Source organism: Canis lupus, chromosome 9 (assembly GCF_003254725.2).
Source record: "Canis lupus dingo isolate Sandy chromosome 9, ASM325472v2, whole genome shotgun sequence".
Classification (NCBI taxonomy): Eukaryota; Metazoa; Chordata; class Mammalia; order Carnivora; family Canidae; genus Canis; species Canis lupus.
Genome location: NC_064251.1, coordinates 26,870,136 through 26,891,447, shown reverse-complemented (window position 1 = coordinate 26,891,447; position 21,312 = coordinate 26,870,136). Strand labels below are relative to the sequence as shown.

The 21,312-nt window shown below is 37.4% G+C and overlaps 1 protein-coding gene across 5 annotated transcripts in view; it reads left to right on the top strand.

Annotated features, from left to right (window-relative positions):
- Positions 1 to 21,312, top strand: part of LOC112655042 (speckle type BTB/POZ protein) — a 67,295-nt gene that overhangs the window by 27,186 nt on the left and 18,797 nt on the right. For 3 of the 5 annotated variants that reach the window (XM_025439785.3, XM_035720845.2, XM_025439784.3), the window contains 3 exons: positions 6,644 to 6,695; positions 18,822 to 18,965; positions 19,622 to 19,743. In XM_025439785.3, coding sequence (XP_025295570.1) covers positions 18,888 to 18,965; positions 19,622 to 19,743 — 200 coding nt within the window. In that variant the 5' untranslated portion in view covers positions 6,644 to 6,695; positions 18,822 to 18,887. The remainder of the gene's footprint in view (positions 1 to 6,643; positions 6,696 to 18,821; positions 18,966 to 19,621; positions 19,744 to 21,312) is intronic. The other 2 variants (XM_025439783.3, XM_035720847.2) reach the window with 1 other exon arrangement.

Below are 21,312 nucleotides of genomic sequence, written 5' to 3'. Positions count from 1 at the left end.
GGAAAAATGTAATTAAAAGCGGAGAAAAAGCTTCAATCATTTCAAAAAGTCTCAAGTTTCCTTTAAAAAAAAATATGTCTTTGAGTTCAGGCACAAAAATTTGAGGTGATTACAAAAGGAGGGATTAATCCTTTGAGGGGAATGAATAAAATTAGGGAAGACTGGAAGACAGAGCTTCAGGAGGTTAGATCATAAGATGGTGGAGAGGAAAGAGAAGGTCCTTTGTGGAAACGTGGCTGATTTATAAGGATATGCAATCTCTGAAGATAGGCTGGATTGCTGTATTAGTTGTGTGTAAAATGTGCTTTATTGGGGTGCCTGGGTGGCTCAGTTGTTTAGGTGTCTGTTGATTTCAGCCCAGGTCATGATCCTCAGGGTCATGAGACTGAGCCCCATGTGGGGCTCCATGCCCAACACTTAAGCTTCTCTGTCTCTTCTCCCCCAACTCCCCCTGGCCTCATGCTCGCTCTCACATATGCTTTTTCTCTCTCCAAAATAAATAAAAATAAAACAAAATGTGCTTTCTTGCTGAGATATATGAAGTCAGCCTCTTCCTCCCTCTGCTTAAGTAAGCCCAGTGCTATGTAATTCTGGTCAACTGGAAAAAGTATTTTTACCAACAAGAGCTAGTTTTTTCATTGTTGAGAATATCTGGACTGAATTCACTGGCCTTTTTTTTTTTTTTTTTTTTTTTAGACTACATTATTGTCTAAGAGATTTCTCTGATGTTTTTAAAAAATCTTTTCTAATTTACTTTTCCTTCTGAATTCATGGTTTTTGAAACTTTTTTTTTTAAAAGGCAAACAAAAAGTGGAGAGATTTTGACAAACTTCTCTAGCTGAAGTCCCCTATTTACTTTTTCTGTTCTTTTTCCCCACCCTCACTCCCTAGAGACAGCCTATTATCATGAATTTATTTCTTTATTTATTTTTATAGATTTAAAAAATTTTATTTATTCATGAAAGACACAGAGAGAGGTAGAGACACAGGCAGAGGGAGAAGCAGGCTCCCTGGAGGGAGCCCATGGGACTCGATCCCAGGTCTCCAGGATCACACCCTGGGCTGAAGGCGGCGCTAAACCACTGAGCCACCCGGGCTGCCCTATTATTTTGAATTTAGTGTGCATTTGCAGTGCAGTGTGTGTGTGTGTGTGTGTGTGTGTGTGTGTGAGAGAGAGAGAGAGAGAGAATATGTAAATTCTGTGACAGTCATTTGGTGATTTTTGTTTGTTTCTTACTGTTTTTCAGGGTCTATCTGAATGCATATAAATCTCAGTCCCTCGTTTTAGCTATTTAATTTTTATTTCACTATGAATATTTTAGTTTTCCAAACCCTTTGATGGATCTTTAAGTTGTTTTTATTTACAGACAGAACTCCAGTGAACAGCAGCCACATGTGTATCCCTGTGCTTTCCTTGTTGTTAGTTGTTGGTTTTGTCATCCTTGTTGTTATAGTTTTTGCTGCTTCCGTGGCTTGATTTTTTCCTAAGTATCTTACTGAAATTCTCCACTTGTCCCACCACTTTGATATTCACATCATCATTTGGGGGAGAAGGAGGGATGAGGATACCCTTTCATAACTCAGAATACCAATTTTATTAGGGTGAGAGGTTCTGAAATTTTCTTTTCCTATGGATTCTCTTTGGAATCTGATAACTTTGGCAACTTTTGCATTTCAGTATTTTGTTTTTATTGTCTCATATCCAGTAGCTGTTTTTCATAAACATCAATAACTCCTCACCTCTTCTGTTTTCTCCCTTCTTCTTTATTCCTTTTAACTCCTAGAATACTTCCTACCCACTAAGTGTAGGCCTATTCACTGATCTCCAGGCCAGTTCAGGCAATTCTTGTGTTACTAATAAATTTAGAAATTCAGCGTGATCTAGACAGAGCTGATATTTATGAAAGAATTTCTTAGAGCATTCTTAGCCAAAGTAAGCATTAAAAAATATAAGCCTTCACCTTATATTAGAATTATTATTGATAAATTTTGTTCAGGGACCATATGTTTCAGTGACTTTCATTTATAATTTCTTTGGACTCTTTAATCCACTATATTTATTATTGCAAGGTTGAGTATATTTTTAGTTTTTATGCTCCTTGTCTTTTCCCCTTTAAATGTGGATGCTATTCAGAGCTTTGAGCGTTTTTGGAATGCTGAAGTGTTACACATGAAAACTGTTACTCTTCTCTAATAATACACTCTCCCTGCTGGGAGTGTTTGAGTAGGACTTCCTTTCTTAACTAATTTGGGCCACCACCTCATGTATGAATATATATTCATGACATTTTAACCTCATGAATATGTGTACTATCTTAAAGATTTGATAAGAATTTCTTTATGAAGTATTTTTTAGACAATTGATAAAACCTTAATGTAGAAGCCTTGGTAATAAGTATAACTATGAAATAGCAGATGCCTGTATATTTTCTTGCAAATTTATTCATATCTTAGGATATGGTTCAGGTCACAAGTATTGTGGTTGGAAAGTAACTTTTGGATCTAGACTTAACTCCAGTTTTAACTTGAACAAAGTATTCCATCAAAAGTATAAGCTCTGTCTATATGCTTAGACATATCTGTTGTGTCACTCAATAGGCAGTTTTGTTTAGTGAATTATTTCCTGCAGGCAATGTAATTACTAAGTTTTTTTTTTTAAAGATTTTATTTATTTATTCATGAGAGACACAGAGAGAGAGAGAGAGAGAGGCAGAGACACCGGCAGAGGGAGAAGCAGGCTCCATGCAGGGAGCGGGACATGGGACTCAATCCCGGGTCTCCAGGGTCATGCCCTGAGCTGAAGGAGGCGCTAAACTGCTGAGCCACCCGGGCTGCCCTTGAAGGGAGTTCTTTACCTGCTCCTTTTCACGTCAATCCCACAATTTATATATGCTGGGGAGAAATAATCCTATTTTTAATCTTTCTTTAGAATAAGATTATGTTCTTATATGATTCACTAATAGTACGGAGTTTTGTTTTCCCTTTCACTGGAAACTGCAATAACAATCTTTGATACCTAACTCAAAAATAATTTTTAAAAAATTAAAATTAACTTTTTTAAACTACAATAGATTGTAGTCACCTTCTTGGGATATTTCATCAGGATATATAACAGAAGCCTTCTGTTTCTGTAGGAGTAAGAAATATAAAGAACTTTCTTCTCAAAATTATATTTTGTTTACATAATTTTTTAAAAACATCTTTTTCCCCTTCTATTAAAACATGCTCATTTAAAACAAAACAACTTAAAAAGAGTAAAGGAGGCAGTCTGTCTTTGTGCTGCTGCTTGTCAAGAAGTTCCTGTAGCAGGTCCACCGGTATACAGCTCACCAGCACAGTATAAGGGAGCTCTTGTCTTTCTGAGGTTTCCCAGCATTGTTATTACTAGAAGAGGTACTGCACATTTGTTAGGGGAAAATGCAACTTAGTTTGTATCAACTTTTTGTAAGTCTTACCTTACCTGTTATTAATACTAAGAAACCTGCAACTTGTTTGTGAAACAAACTTTAATAAATTTGACATAGAGGAGCACCTGGGTGACTCAGTGGTTGAGCATCAGCTTCAGCTCAGGTCATGATCCTGAGGCCCTGGGAGCTTGCTTCTCCCTCTGCCTATGTCTCTGCCTCTCTCTATGTGTCTCTCATGAATAAATAAATAAAATCTTCTAAAAAAAATTGACATAGAGGGGAAACATTTTTCTTTAATATATGGAGGTATTGTCTAGTCTTTCATGAATGGAAATCCAAAAGAAAAAGATTAATTCAGCCATTTATTAAATAAGTGTTTATTTCTGGCTTCCCTTGTGCTAGACACAGTTTGGGTGCAAACAAACAGGAATTTTTCTTTTGTACATTCCAGATACAGTAGGATAGATGATTTTATGTGCTAGACGAAAAAAATGAAGTAGTGAAGGAGAACAGGATGGTAGCCTTGGGGGTAGGGATGGTATTTTTAAGGGTGTCAAGGAAGGCCTCACAGAGATAGTGACTATTACAGAAAAACCCAACAATGGTGAGGGAGTGTGCCAGGAGAATATCTAGGGGAAGAGTTACTCAGGTGGAGAAAAAGTACAAAGCCCTGAGGCAGGAATGGGCCTGTTCTGTCTCAGGAACAACAGCAAAGAAGGCAGTTTGACTGGAACATAGTGAGCTTAGGAAAACATAATTGGAGGTGAGGCCAGAGAGGTAATGAGGTCTGATTGACAGGCCAGGCCTTTTTCAACCCTTACAAGGATTTTGGCTTTTATTCCAAGTGAGATGGGAAGTCATTGGAGGTTCCATCAGAGGCCACGATTAAACTATAAAGGTAATAACAAAAAATACTGTATCTTGGCTTTGCTTTCAGAAGCTTTGGATTATTTCTTATACTAATGTGGGTTTTAACTAATGGCTCCTGGTAACCATATGTAGATTTAAACTTTTGTGTCCATACTATAAATTTCCCTGAAAATATAGGTCTTAGGTGTTTCATTTAAATTGAAAGAAAGTACGATAGGAAAGACAGTCTATAAGTATTCATTCCTAGATAACCCTTCTTTATTACTGACTTCTTATTATGAATTGTCTTGGAAAAAAATCAGGGGTGTATTCCGTGTAAGATATTGTATTCACTGATACAGGAGGATATATACATATATGTGTGTATGTATGCATATACATATGTAGCTACTCTAATATGTCTTGAACATTTTTATTATGAAATATAAAACAGAAAAATGCATTAAACATGACTGTATAAAGATGAATTATAAAAAGCAAGTACCTTATAAAAATAAAAAATAAAAAAAATAAAAAAATAAAAAGCAAGTACCTATATAACCACCACTTAGACCTAGAAAATTGCCAGCACCCAGAAGTTTGCTGTATTGTGCATTCCTTCTAAATCATAACCCATACTCTTGTGCAGAGGCTGACATTTTTGATAATCATTTTCTCTATGATTTTACCACCTAGGATTTCTTGGAAACCATTATAATTTACTTTTGTCTGTTTTTGAACTTTATATAAATAGAATAATACATCTGTGTTGTTCTGTGCCTTCTTTCAGAACCTAACAATATGTTTGTAACTTTCATCCATGTTGTTATATAGAACAATAGTTCAATAGAACATAGTTCAATTTCATTACCATATAAGCTTCCTAGTACATGGATGTACCATAATTTATGTATACATTCTACTGTTGATGCTTTAGGCTGTTAGAACAATGCTGCTATGAACCTTGTTTATGTGTGCTGATGGATGTCCTGATGGAATTTCTCTGGGCCATATTTGGGAGTGGAATTGCTGGATTTTTAGTTTATTAGATAATAAACTTTTTCAAAAGTGGTTGTATTATTAATTTGCGTTCCTACCTACAGTGTGAGACGTGTCCCTCTGTTCCTCCCAGTCCTCATCAGTATTGTCAGACTCCTTAAATTTTGCCAATCCATTGGGACTGAAAGTGTTCATTGTAGCAAATTAATTGAGAGACCAAAGCCTTAAGCTTAAAAAAATTAGAGTAAGGAACTAAAAGTATTGGTTTCTGTTTTAAGAATCACCAACATTCAGAGCATTTTTATTTCTTAAGAGTTGGTTGGCATCTTCCGCCTAGCAGTATTTAACAGAGTTTTAAGAGGTATTTGTCTACTCTCAGAGGGTCAGGAACCTTGTCTGGTTTTTTGTTGTTGTTATTGTTTTTACCACTGTGTCTGAAAGAATGCCTTGCACAGTTGGTGTTGAGTAAATATTTGTTAAATGAATTCAGCCTGACTCTTGATACTCTTAAATCTTCTGATCAAGGTTGACCTGTTTTAGCATCAGTAGTTGAGGACAGTTTTTAGTAAGGGCTCCTTCCATTATTAATGATGATGTTAGTATTGACTGATTTATGAAAATAAGAGAAGCTTATTTGTATATGTACCAGTTAAAGTTAGTGTTTACATTTTCAAGAAAAGATTCTATTTTTAAGGAATCACTCAAGTGTGTATGCAGTACTTCATTTTTCCACAAAAGGGAAGAGAGTGCTAGAATTTTCTGCCTATGTTAGGCTTCTAGAAGCCTGGCAACCACTCTTATCTCTGTTTCTGTTTTGAGTTACTTTGTAGACTTTGGGAGATAATTAGGGTGGTGGTGGTGTTTTAGCCAAGACATCTCCCCAGTCTTCACCAGGAACCTCACTGTGGTAGCAGTTGTTAAAACTGTAGGATAAGTGGCTTTGTTTAAATGTATCTTTCTTAGGGTAATTGACCCACAGAGCACTTTTTATAAAGGGCATTTTACATAAAGAGAAAATCATTCTTTCAACAGTTTGTGAGGTAGCCGACACATGTGATGCTAACACCCCCATGCTTGTACGTGTTGACATGAAGCAAACCACTTACTTCGTTTTTGCTGCACTCATAGGCCAGTTGATTAGAAGAATTAGCTTGGATTTTTCAGACTTTCATATATCTAAGTATATAATCTTTTTGAGAGATGACTAGAAAATAGAATATTCAGAACTATTGATAAAACAGAAGAATGGTAATTTTGACTAGTAAATCCTAGCAAATGTATTACCTGCTTTTGTAAAATTTTCCCTCTCAGAATAGCCAAAATAAGTAAAGACTTGTATGAGATTCAGAGTCTAGTTAAGTCTGATTCATCATCTCTATTTCCAACAGAGATTTCCTGTTAGACAAGACAAATTAGAGTTCTTCCTACTGACTTAACTTGGTGAGTTTTTACATAGTTTTATTTTAAACATAGTTTAAGATTATGAGGAAAAAAAGCAAATGAAATATACGAAGATATTTACCATGACTTTAAAAAAATGCACATCTGGAGTACAATCTACTGTTTCATTTCAATGCAAATGGTATGTAAAGTTGGAAGTCATATAAAGTAAACATGTAAAGTTTTTGTTTCTTTTGAATAATGAGCATTACAAATGGTGTTAAACATTTTTCATAAGTGACTTCAAAAGAAGTCTTATTCGAAATATTCTTTCTTGATGTAAACATAGCTATTTGTTCAGATCTTCTCTGGTGACTACAGCTTGTAATAGAAGGCTTTACACTAATGGTGGAAGGGAGAAAAGTTTGGATTTACATTTGTAATCAGTAATATAGAGACCTTAGAGTATGATGATTTTTCTCCCTAGAAAAGATCTTCAGGGAAATGAGAATTACAGTTTATAAACAGAAATAAAGCAACTCAGGGGCTTCATTTTACAATGTTCAAGGCATTTGATTCTGAGCAGATTGCCTTTGTGTATGAATGTTGAGCTCATCTCTGTATGGGTAACTTAAAAATTGTTTCTACCATTCGGGCCAGCATCTTAAAAATTTTACTTTTTTAATGCTTCAAATGTTTATGTATGTTTTTACAGAGTTTTATTGGGTAAAATAGGTATTATTGCATTTTGGTCTCTTAAAATCTGACAAATTGTTAGGAGCCAGGAAATTCTGTTAAGACAGACATTCTGTCTAACTTTCCCCTGTTTTGTCTGCCTGTGTGGTTTTACTTTTTCCTTGTGTCATGAATTTTGGAATGAACATTTAAAACTGAGAACTTCCTGCTTGTCCTTTGTTCCATTTAGCTTAGTTAGAACCTTAACGTTAACACAGAAATTGGCTTATTCTTAATAACTTTAGAATAAGAGGGAATTTATTTTCTGCAGATGGTTTCTAAGTAAAGAGCATGGACCTGGATCTATGTGAAAGTCATCAGGTTTTTTCTAGCAAGACCACAGTTAAAGGAGATTAAAGCAAAAATATACTTCGATCTCTCTTTCATAGTTGAAGGGAGTTCTAAGCATCTCTTATAAAGAACAACATCTTCAGAGAATACCACATTCTATACTGCTAGATAGTAGTAGTTAATACTTAAGAGAATAAGGGTACCTGGATCGCTCAGTGGTGGAGCGTCTGCCTTTGGCTCAGGTCGTGATCCCCAGGTCCTGGGATCGAGCCCCGCATCCGGCTCCCCGCAGGGAATCTGCTTCTCCCTCTGCCTATATCTCTGCCTCTCTCTCTCTGTCTCTCATGATTGAATAAATAAAGTCTTTAAAAAAAAATGCTAGAGAGAATTGGTTGCCCTTGTAGTATACCAGATTTTCTGGAGTAGATGGGCCTTTTCAGCTTCTAATTTAATGAACTTAGTCCACACAGTACCCCTAAGACCAGTTTGGACGATCTTCTTTGATATGTATTCCTTGAGGTCTTTCTGTAGCCAACTTGTGTTGGCAAGAAATATTTTTAAATGGCATGACTAAAGTATAGATGGCTGAAGAGAACTGTATGTTAGATTTGGCTTCTAGAAAAGCCAGAGGACCCTGTAGGGTTATGCAATCTCTGCCTGTTTGCTTCATGAAATGAGTCTTCTGTTTTTGAATTCCTTGCAGATTGGACACACTTAATTGTATTAGGGCCAAGCCTTTCATTTGTTTACTATTTGAATTTTATGAGGTTCTCTGTAGTTGAGGGTGAAAAACTATAATCTCCCAAATCTCGAAACAGCTTTGAGAATATAATTATATAATAAACATATCTTCTTAGCCATAAGGTTTTTTCCCTCTTCCTCCTCCTCTTCCTTCTTTTTTTAAATTCTGTTCTAGCTCTTGTTTTAGAATGAATTTTCTCAACCTAGAGGAGAAATCTTTGATAACACGTGGGATGTGTTAAAATATTCATCTTTCCTAAGTTTGCTCTTTGTGGCCCTAGAGATTTTTGTCCAAGTCATCAGTGTAATCAACACAGTATTATAATTTGCAGAAAGAGAGAAATTGCTGATTATTTGGTTCTGCCTATCTAACTTCATTTCTGAAGGTGTTTTCCTTTGGAACTGAGATCCGCTTTGAAGTGAAATAGCCCCTTTATAATCAGATTTGTTTACTGATTTGAATTCATGTCATTCCATTTCAGACATCTCCCAAATGATGGATTTTGAAAGTGGTTTGTGGAGAAGCTTAATCTGATGAACCATATCTACCTTTTTTTTTTTAAGTAGTTGGAAGAATTGTTTTTGTTTTTGTTTTCCTAGCAGGGGTTCAGTAATTAACAACAGAAGCACATCACCTGATGGTATTAGCCCAGACCTTGTGAGACCTATGCTTATTGCAGCCATGATTGGTTGTGCTGGATCCCCTATGCTGATCTTGTGCTGGATCTAAGAGGAGATAAGATCGTGTTCTATAGATGCATTTAGCTCAGTTAGTCATTTTTACCTAAATTAAAAAGCAAAACAATTCAAAAAGTCTTTTTTTTAAGGTCTCAAGAGATGCTATCCTACAAGACTGCTGAATGGCATCTGCCCCTTTCCAGGACAGACCTTTGCATTTGGAACAGCATGCATTGCATTCTCCTTGGATATATTTTTGAGGTAGTGAACTATGCTAGTATGTCTGTATCAACAACCCTTATATAATTGATAGTTTTTAGGGAGAGGGAATGATTCCCCAGCCCTTAACTTAAATTGGCAATAAATTTTTTTACTCTTTCATTTTTCTGATAACTGGAAGAGTTTCATCCAAAGTGAGAATTATTCCATATTTTAACCTTTGAGCTGGCTGCTAAGGTCTCCTTGGGGACAAGGACACTTTGCAGTTATTTATAACCTGTAGAGAAGGGCAGTAGGCTGTAAACAGCCAGCACACACTAAGGTTTGGGAGCCAGTGGGAGCTGTCTGTTGGTTATCCTACTCCTTTCCATGACTTGAGATTCTTTCATATACCTTCTTGTTCGTCTTCATCTTGGCTTTGTCTGGATGAGCCTCACTAGCCAGGCTATTTCTGTAAATCTCTCTCTTACAACACTTAGATTGAGAAGAAGGTAAAATAGCCTTTTATGTTATGAAAGTGTATCTAACCCGTACAATCATTTCAGTAGCTATGCTCACCTAAGGTATCTGTAAACTGAAGAATCTTAAAAGTAGTGATCTGCATACATATTAGTATACTTGTTTCTGAGTTTTCCTTGAATATAATAGTTGCAAGAATAATTCAACTCTTAATTAGATAAATATTTGGCAGTGGCAGAAGATATGTTCTATAAATTAGCCTGGTATCGAAAACTTAGTTATATGTCTAGGCATGTTTCAAAGGTATGTCTGTCTCTATATATTTATACAGGGACATGTTTACATGTGTATATATTCAATGTTAAATATCTTTTCTCTGTACTTCATTTTTAAGAAAATCAAACCTCACATCAGATATGAAAATTTAATGTCAAATCTAAGTAAAGATGCTAAGGATCTGCCTCAGTTTTATTGATATGTTGGAATTTTATTATATAGACTACAACTTGAAAGAACCCTCAAGGTCTATCTTGAATTCCTGGTAGCTATTGTAGTGATACTTTTTATAATCAGGACTGGCCTAGTCTGGAAAATATGCTTATGTTACTGTTGTCTTAGGATTTGGGAACTCCCCATTTAGCTTTAGAGGCTTAATTACCTTTTTCTCCCAAGTTTTCTTGGACTTTTTTTTTTTTAATTGAAGGAGAGTATAGTTTTGGAACATACTGAATGAGTTCTTTGAAATTGGAATGAGATCAACTGATACTTTTCTTTTTGAAAATGTTTTATTGTTTTAAAAATGCGCCTGGATTCCTATAGCTGATATTCACTCAGCAACTCCCAAACTTTAATCTTCTAACTGGAGCTCATTAAGGAAAAATATGATTCTCAAAGACAGTAATCTAGTTATTCAACAATTTTACTGAACAAATATTTATTGGGTGCCTGTTATAATACCATTTTAAGCATGGGGAATACTCTTCCCTGATTGAGCTTAACTTCTGGTGGGAAAGACAATAGACAAGTGAGAAATTGAAAACAAGATCATTTCAGGTAGTGATAATGAAGAAAATAAAAAAAGGTAAGGTAATGAGAGGGGCAGGCTGGAAGTGTGGGGTCAAGGAAGGCCTCTCTGAAGAGATTATATTGATAGGACACTTAAATGATAAGGAGCTAGCTATGAAAAGATCTGAGGGAAGACAGAGCTTTCCAGGCTGAGGAAAAAGCCTGATGTGCTAAGTAGAATTAAAGACCTGAGTGACTAAAGCACGGTGACTTGAAGGGTAAGTGTTAGATGAGGTCAGGGACATACACTGAGGTCTTGGCAGTCATGACAGAGGTAGATTTTACTCAGATAGCAGTGGAAACCACTGGAGAATTCCTAGCTTGTCTCTCATAAGGGTCTGATTTGTAAGCCATCTCATCATTTAGAAAAATTAATTGTAAAGGCTACTAATAGCTTTAAAATTTTTTAAATTTTATTTGGAAAGGTAATATATTCACATGGCTCAAAATTCAAATAGTACAAAAAGGAAATACAATGGAAAGTCTCATTCCCACCCAAGTACCCCAGTTTCCCACCCTTGGAAGTAACCAGTATTCCTAGAGTCTTACATAGCTTTATAGAGAATATTATGTATATGTTAAAATAAATAAATATTTTTGCCTCTTTAAATAGGACCTTCTCATTTTTTTCCACAGATTTTTGTTACATTGTCTATCTGTATCATAATTCATTTAATCAAACCCTTGTTGATGGACTTTTAGGTTGTTTCCATTCTTTTGTGATTACAAATAATGCCACAGTGAAAAAATGTTTTATATTTGACATATTAAATATATCAGTAGGATAAATTTCTGGAAGTGAAATTGCTGGATCAAAGGATATGTGCATTTCTTATTCATTCTGATATACATTTCCCTTCATGGAGAGTGTAACAATTTATACTCTAATCAGAAATGTTCTCTTTACCCTGAGCAAGTGTTATCAAACATTTTGATCTTTGCCAATTCACTGGGTGAATCAGTGTGTGGTTTAATTTGCATTTATCTTATTATGAATGAGAGTTGAACATGTTTTCATATATTCCAGAGCCACTGGTATTTACATTTCTGCAAACCATGGGCTATTCTTCACCCATTTTTCCATTAGGCTGTTGACTTTTCTTCTTGATCTTTAGATTCACATAACATGAAATTCTTTTGTTAAAGAATTAAAACAGGGATCCCTGGGTGGCGCAGCGATTTGGCGCCTGCCTTTGGCCCAGGGCGCGATCCTGGAGACCCGGGATCGAATCCCACATCGGGCTCCCAGTGCATGGAGCCTGCTTCTCCCTCTGCCTATGTCTCTGCCTCTCTCTCTCTCTCTCTGTGACTATCATAAATAAATGAAAATTTAAAAAAAAGAATTAAAACAAAATAAATACAGTGTGTATGTCTCTATAAAGACAAAAACAGTTATCTTTAACTTGTAAATTTTATGTAGTGTGAATCTAATAAAGGATATAAGAGAAACTCCTATCTTTCCTTTGTTTATTGAAGTCTCTTGATTGCTTTTAGTTTAAGAAGTGTCGATAAATTAAAAAAAAAAGTACACTTAGTATTTTGTTAGACTGAATTGCAATAAGTTTACCTATGACAAATTTTTCAAAAGTCATTCAAACCTTGCAACAGAGGAAGTCCGTATGACCTGTAATAATCTATCCTTAGGGTAATGAGAAAGAGGTTATTACCTCATAGGCTGTATATTATGGAGGACACTGTAACAGAAGAAATACAGACATTACTTTGAGGTCACATCAGTTTCTTGAAAATGAATATATCCAAGTCTTCGCATAGTTTTGTGGTTGGGTTTTTTGTTTTTGTTTTTGTTTTTGGAGTTTGTTGTTTTTTTGCATCTTCTTTTTGGGAAAATGCAATGTCTCTCAGGTTTATAGATTTTATTTATTCATGAGAGACAGAGAGAGAGAGAGAGACAGGCAGAGGAAGAAGGCTCCATGCATGGAGCCCAACGACACACCCTGGGCTGAAGGCAGGCACTAAATCACTGAGCCACCCAGGGATCCCCTGTCTCTCAGGTTTAAAATAGTTATGACATTGGGATTTTATTCCTTACTTGGAAACTGTACAAGGCCTTAAATTAAAAGAAGAAAAAGTAATAGGTGTTTAAAAAGTCCCTAATAAACCATTCTTTAAGAAGCTATGTTCCCAGCCATTAGTTTGTGCATGTTTGTGTGTTATGTTGAACCACATGAAATTGCCAATGTTTGGCTAGTTTGGACTTACCAAACAATTTCATGGTTCAGTCTCATATCTCCTCAGTCTTATTCTTGTATTATTTTTATTTATTTTTTTAATTACTGTAATTTTTTAAATTCCTGGATCTATATGGCTAACTTACAGATAATCATGTGTGTGATATACCTGTGTTGGTTGTTGATACTTTTTTTAATTCTCTGGATGACTGGATGGGATTGAAGATGGAGGAATGCTTACAGGGAATAAAAGAAAGATTAAAAAAGAACTGTAGAAGCTCTTTGTAACACTTATCAGAGAGTCCCTTTTTTTTAAAGATTTATTTATTTATTTATGATAGACATAGAGAGAGAGGCAGAGACACAGGAGGAGGAAGAAGCAGGCTCCATGCCAGTAACCCGATGCAGGACTTGATCCTGGGACTCCAGGATCGCGCCCCGGGCCAAAGGCAGGCGCTGAACGGCTGAGCCACCCAGGGATCCCCTTATCAGAGAGTCCTAACCCAGCTCTGCGTATACTGCAGGTTAAGCTATTGGGACGTTTTCCTCCGTTGTACAGGGTATTCATCTTCTGTTCTCAAAGAATCCTGATTACATAAGAGTTTAATTCAAATTCCTGATTCATGTTTTCAAAATGAAGGGAATTCTATCCGGACTCTTTCCCCCTTGTAGAATGCAGATACACTTGGTCCTGGATGAGAACCTTAGTTTTACCGGGGCTAATACTTGAGAGTGCCAAGGAGTTTTTGGCTTTATGTGTAACTCACCGAAAAGAACAAATTAATGATTCTCATTACATTGCAATTCTAATATACTCAGCACTGTTCAAAGGGCTCTTTTGGAGATATGTGAGAGAAACAAGCAGAAAAGTTAATGAACTAGATAGAATGCAACTGGATAAATGTTTCTCAGTCATCAGAGTATTTTCGCTGAATGCCTTGTTTTAGGCAGGCTGTGCTAGGTGACAAGAAGACATGAAGAAGAGTGGCAAGTTCCTTTTAAAGAGCTTCAAGTCTACTGAAGGCAGCAGAAGTGTCCATAAGTGTAAAAGATGGCAGAAAAGAAGTGCATCCTATAGGCTCCATTGAAAGCACCATGCATGTGCATCATGACAGCATTAATATATTTTCTTTTTTTTTTGTCTACTCTCCAGAGTTTTATCTTTCTTATAAAGATTTTATTTATTCATGAGAGACAGAGAGAGGCAGAGACATGGGGACATGGGTAGAGGGAGAAGTAGGCTCCCTATGGGGAGCCCATTGCGGGCAGAACTCGATCCCAGGATCCTGGGATCATGACCTGAGCCAAAGGCAGACACTCAGCCACTGTGCCCTGCTCTCCAGAATTTAATGTTTTCATTAGATTATTACTACTACTGTATTGATTGACTGGAGTCTCTTGGCAAAAATAATTAACAACTTTATGGTCTCCTAATACCTGCTGAGATGCGTTCTGTTAGTGATTGCTATTGGTTGCTAACTTGTTACTACCTTCGTTGGAAGTTGAGCAGTATTACAGTTGACAGATATTTTAAAGTATATTTTTTAGTGTGACTCAGAAGACATGTCACCTCATGGGTCAGGATTTAATAGAGTAAACAGGAAAATAAATGGTGGCATATAATAGATATGTTCAGCCTCAGAGTTGTCAGCATACTGGGAAATTTGCTAAGCTTTGGAAAAGAAATTTCTCACTAGAGAACTTGGATGGACTTGTCCTAACTTGTTGGAAACCAGGGACACTATATTTTGGTGCTAGTTGTCTCCTACAAAGGTACTCAAACCATGACCCTCAAATAGACCTCCTCTTTTCTGAAATTGTTTTTCTTCTGGGCACCTGCAGCATTTGGCATGAAGTGCTAGAGAGTTCATGTAACCCCAGGCTACTTTGCTGATGAACACTTTGCTCATGGTGCCTGCTATGAGTGAAATTAATTAGACTTGTGCTATCCTAGTCAATTTCCCTCTCAGCAGGTTGTGTGGTTAGAGCTCCTCAGAGTCTAAGCTCATCTTCCAGTTCTACTAGCTGCTGGGTTGGACATTTCTTTAAAATTGGAATAAAGGTGATAGTATTAAAAAAAGAAAAGAAAGACCAAAAAGACTTGGCCACAAAATAAATGAGAAGCAAAAAAGAGAGGAAAAAATAGCCAAGACAAAAGTAATATTTTTTTTTCTGATTGTAATAATGGACCATGGTTTAGTAACAACAGTTAAGCCATTAAAATAAACTGGTTTTTAAACTTGTCTTTTTCTTAGGCTTAGAGAATTCTTAAATCATTTGTTAGATAAATATGTAGTATTTTTTTAAACTTCAAAATAAACTTGTTAGTATTTTATGATCCCTCAGTATAGAGCTGCACCACACACCTCCAGAGCCAAATTTTATGCTCTTAAGTAATGTGTAAAATTCACATCTTCATTGCCAATATGCCCAAAAGATAGTTTTAAGTGGGAATTTGGAAATTTCATTCTGGCTCTTACAGGGAGTAATGGTAACTGGGATTTGTAAACTAAGGTGCATTTACTTGTCACTAGACAAGCAATTCTTGAGAATGTGTTTTCCATCAAATGGAAGCCTAGCTTGATCACAAGTTACCAAGTGTAGCATTTGGTTTCTTGAGTATATCATGGAATTATGAATTGCACAAACCAGAGAGCCCCAGTTGCCCCTGTATTGCTTAGTTTGCTAGCTTAAGCAAAATAGCATGTCATGTATATATAACTGTTAACTCCATCTGCAATTGCATGGGATGCTTTAGTTGTAAATATCTGTAGGATAGTGTTTAAAACCAGTGGGGACTCTGGTAATACCACTGGTATTACTCTGCGGGGATACAACTGTACCCTATTAATCCCTTTCCATGCTTATTACTTAAGTAGCCAGTGAATGTGTAGGAGTTGAGTGATTTTGTTGTTGTTGTTCATTTATACCTTTCTCAACAAAGGATTTGAGGCAGTTTCCAGAAGTGTTAACATAAAAGAGTAAATAGTTGAGAGAATTATAGTAAAATGAGTAACAGTATTAAGAAAATAATAAAGCTAGGGCACCTGGGTAGTTCAGTAGGTTAAGCATCCAACTCTTGATTTCAGTTCAGGTCATGATCTCAGGGTCATGAAATCAAGCCCTGGGTTGAGCTCAGCCCTCAGGGAGCCTATTTATCCCTCTCCTTTTGCTCCTCCCCCTGATCTCTCTAAAATAAATGAATAAATAGAAATCGAAAAAAGAAAATAATAAAGCTATTATAGAATGAGCATGTGATCCTACAGTTTCAAGAGATGGCTTACAAATTTGTCTCATGGCTTCCTAGTAGCCAAGCAAAGAGGGTGATATGATCAGTTATATTCATATTGTCTATGAACAGCTGAAAACAAACCAGATGATCAGGAAAGAAATTTCTGCCTTAGATATTATAAACCAGTATTTGATATAATGGAATACACCCTAACACTATTTCTGCAATACAATATATTTTTTTAAATAAAACAGAACAGTAGGAAAAATGGTATATACTAAAGTGGCTGTCATCCCAAACTAACAGGCATATATATTTTCATATTTGCTTCAGATCATCCTCATTTGAAAAGAAACAGGAGGGGCATCCTGGGTGGCTCAGCGGTTTAGCACCGCCTTCAGCCCAGGGCGTGATCCTGGAGACCCAGGATCTAGTCCCATGTCACGCTCCCTGCATGGAGCCTGCTTCTCCTTCTGCCTTGTGTCTCTGCCTCTCTCTCTCTCTCTCTCTCTCTCTCGAATAAATAAATAAATAAAAATTCATGGGAGACAGAGAGAGAGAAAGAGACACAGGCAGAGGGAGAAGCAGGCTCCATGCAGGGAGCCCGACATGGGACTCAATCCCGGGTCTCCAGGATCACATCCCAGGCCGAAGGCAGGGGCCCAACCGCTGAGCCACCCAGAGATAGATCCCTTTGAGATGTCTTATATCCTTGTCCCAGCCTCGTTCTTCTCCCAGCTTCATTCTCCCCTGCTCTCCCATTGTGAATCTGATGCATAGCTTGTCAGTGTTTTTTTTTTTTTTTTTTTTTTACTTCTACTGAATGCATATATCATATCTGTAAATAATGTATAAATCCTAAATTTGCATAAATAAGGTACTGCATATGACATTCCAAAACTTCTTTTTTTCATTAGCATTGTGTTTGATCTCCTCTCCATGGTACTGCAGATCTAGTTCATTAATTTTAAATCCTGAAATATAGCCTTCCACTATATGAAAATAACCCAATTTAGTTTTCTATTTCCCTCTTAATGGATTTTTAGTTTGTTTCTAGTTTTTCACTGTTATAAGCAGTGCTACCCTGAATAGCCTTCTCTGTGTCATCTTCTGCCCACGTGCAGAGTTTCTCTAGGGCAGTGGTTCTTAAAAATGTGATTTGCAGGACCTGCAAATCAAGATCACTGGGGAACTCGTTAGAAATGCAAATCTGTGGTCCTCCCTCCAACCTCTGAATCAGAAATTCTGGGGATGGAGCCCAGCATGGTGATTGAGTTGCACGCTGAAGTTTGAGAAACCCCTAAACTAGTGCATATACAGTTAAAGTAGAATTACTAAGTCTTAGGGTGCGTGTATATTCAATATACCTCATACAGGAAATTCCTATCCAAAGTATACATCCTGGTTTACAGTCTCACCAGCAGTGTGGGAGAGTCCCCATATCCCCATACAGGGTATGGTTGATTTTTTTCTTGCTGTCTGGAGGGTGTAAAACTTAAAGGGCTATTTTATTTCCCTTTTTATAAACAATATTTTTTATAGGGTAGTTGGCCTTTTTCTTATGGATTTTATAAAAAACTTATATATCAATTTATAAATTATCCCTTCATTATGCATTGCAAAGTCTTTTTTTTCCCCCCAGTTTGTTTTTTGACTTTGTTTATGGTACTTAAAAATTGTAACCAAATTCACCAGTGTTTTGAATGGCTTTGTGTTTAGAAAGGCCTTAGAGGGGAGAATTTGGATTTGGATTTGATTTGCTGCTGGAACACCTGTTGAGCTGTGCAGTTATTTGAAGTTGGTCTGAGGGTTATGAGACAGGTCATAGATTTTGGAGTCATTTGTATAAAGGCAAAACTTTGACACTTGGGGTGGATAAAATGAAAGAGAATGTAGATTGAGAAAATGATTGAAAATTAAACCATAGGAACAAACAACACTGGAGAAAGAGAATCCAATAAGCAAGATTGAGGAATTATCAGAAAGCAGAGAGAGCAAGGAAAAGAATCTGAAAAATTGGATAGTGATAGAGTATGTCAGTGAGAAGATCTCTAATGCTACAGAGAAAGGAACACATCCAAGAAAGGGGTTAATGTTGCCTTTCAAGAGAGCAGCCAACAATGAGTTGGATAGAAGACTGCTCTTAATAAGTTTGCACTGAAGTGTAGGAGAAGATGAGACAGTAGTTAGGTAACAAGGTCAGTTTCTTTTAGGAGTGGAGTATTTGTGCCCCCAGAGAAAGAAGCCAATGGCAGTTGTATGTGGTGGTCATTATGCTGTCTCCTCTTTGGCAGCCTTTTCATGGGTGTACTTTATATGCCCTTTGGGTAAATTCATTTGATAAGATAATATTAGGAGTTAGGTAGAGGATTAAAATAGGGCGATAGAATTGTGACCAGGAGGCTGCCTTAGATAGGTGGTCTTCTCTGAGGTTAACATTGAATGCTAAGGAGCCATTTAAATGATAAGGTAGAGCATTCCAGGCAGGAGACGCAGTTTCCAGTCTACAAGGTCAAACGGAAATAGGATAGTATACCATTAATCTAATAAAATCCTCATGCTTCTTGGGTCAATCAGGGTGAAGAGAGAACAGAAATCTTTGTCCCCTGACTTTGGAGATCTTGTTTAACCTTCAAACTGGCGATGTCAAGGGTTCCAAGTCCTCCACCTCCGGCAGAAATGTCGAGTGGCCCTGTAGCTGAGAGCTGGTGCTACACACAGGTAAGTTAATGCTTTTTTTCCTTGTAAATTGTATATCTTGGGAGGATTTTGGTGAATGAAAAGAGTAAGATTTCTTTTCTTCGCTCGGTTTCCTGCTTTCTCTGGAAGTGTCTCAGGACATAACTGTCAAAGGGCAGATAGATGAAGTACTTGTCGGTTTTCCACATGGCATCTGTATGTCCTAGGCCAGTGTTTTTCACTGGAGATTGAAAGCGGGGGCATCTTTGAGACTAGATCCACTTATATCCACCTTGATGGAAATGTGTTCCTCTTTGGGCACTCACAGGAAACCAGGTTTGACATTTGCAACCCCAGGCAGTGGCATCAGCATCTCAATTGTCAAACACTGCTTTGAACAGAAGCTTGTTTTAGGTACGGCTTTATTATCTACTTGCCCACCCCTGTCTGTGTTTTTCTCACTTTCCACCCAGTGTTTCTCAGAAGTGGAGAAATGTTAGGAAAGCAGTTGGTCACTGTGAGATTTCTTAAAATGTGGGTGAGGGACAGAAAAAGCTGAGCCTCCATGCCGGCCAGACAGGGCTATCTTCCTGTGGGAATCATGCAGATGGAGGGAGGATGGGAAATGATTATTTGATCAGCCTGTTTTTCAGGTTGCCCACTTCCTATTTAATCACTTCTTGGTTTTCTGTCAACAGATCAAGGTAGTGAAATTCTCCTACATGTGGACCATCAATAACTTTAGCTTTTGCCGGGAGGAAATGGGTGAAGTCATTAAAAGTTCAACCTTTTCATCAGGAGCCAATGATAAACTGAAATGGTGAGGAAGACTATATCTAGCTGTAAAATTTTTTCTAAAAGTCACCTGTTTTGCATGTTTTTTTTTATTTTGTTTTTGTTTTTAATTTTATTTATTCATGAGAGACACAGAGAGAGAGAGAGAGGCAGACACAGGCAGAGGGAGAAACAGGCTCCATGCAGGGAGCCCGATGTGGGACTCAATCCTGGGACTCCAGGATCACAACCTGAGCAGATGCCCAACCACTGAGCCACCCAGGTGTCCCTTGCGTGGTTTTACAACAGAGTCTCACTAGAACATAAGATCCTTGAAGGCAGAGATTTTGTTTTGTTCTTCATATATTCCCCAGTGCCTAGAACAGTGCCTGGCACATGATGGGTGTTTACTGTGTGCGTATGTATACACACACACACACATGCATGTGTGTGTGTGTGTGTGTGTATGTATATATATATATATTAAGATTTTATTTATTTATTCATGAGAGACACAGAGAGAGAGGTGGAGACACAGGCAGAGGGAGGAGTAGGCTCCATGCAGGAAGCCTGATGTGGGACTCGATCCTGGGACCCCAGGATCACGCCCTGGGCTGAAGGCAGCGCTAAACCCCCGAGCCACCTGGGCTTCCCCACGTATCTTTTTTTAAAGGATAGATTATTTATTTATTTGAGAGAGCAAAAGAGAGCACGAGCTGGGAAAAGGGAGAATCCTCAAGCAGACTCCCCACTGAGCACAGAGCCTGACTCGGGACTCAATCCTAGGACCCGAGATCATGACCTGAGCTGAAATCAAGAGTTGGCCACTTTTAACACCCTGAGCCACCCATACATCCCTCACTGTATATTTGTTGAATTAGTTCAGTGAGTATGTCAGGGATCAGCAAACTCAAATGGCTGTAGAGTAATATAAATGAATAAAGAGGGCCAGTGTTGTAAATGATATTCATATATGATATGAGTGTTGAGTGAACACCCTTCTAAAAGGGATGGTAGCTGCTCAGCTCCAACTGTCTTTAGCTATGTGTGAATAAGGGCTGACTTATTGTTTTTGCTGATGTTTTAAAAAGAGCAAGAAACTTAGAATTTGGCATAAAAATCTCAACTTTTAAATTGTCTGCTCTTAAACAATAAAGGAGATCTGTTTGCTTATGTAACTGGAATGCCCAGGGTGTAGGATGGTTTTGAAGGTAGTTTGATCCAGCATCCCAGTGGTGAGATTAAGGATCCCATCTCTCTCTGTTCTCCACATTGTTAGCCATCTCAAATCTAGCATCCCTTGTGGTTAAAGGCTGATTGGCAGTAGCAGTGGGTATAACCCATTACTATCCACCAAATTTCTCTGAATTAACTCTGTGGCCAAGAATACATGCACTGCCTGGTTTAGGTTTGAGTTCCCTCAATCTCTGTGGCAAGGGGAATATAATCTGAGAGTGGTTGGGTCAATCCCATCCAAAGCATGTGTCCCCTTGAAGAGGAGCTGGCAGTTATGGATACAACCATATGTTCACTGCCAAGACCAGAATGCGTGTGTCAGCCACCCAGTTTTGATCTCTGATAAACCATGAAGAGTTAAACCACTCTCCTCCCATTT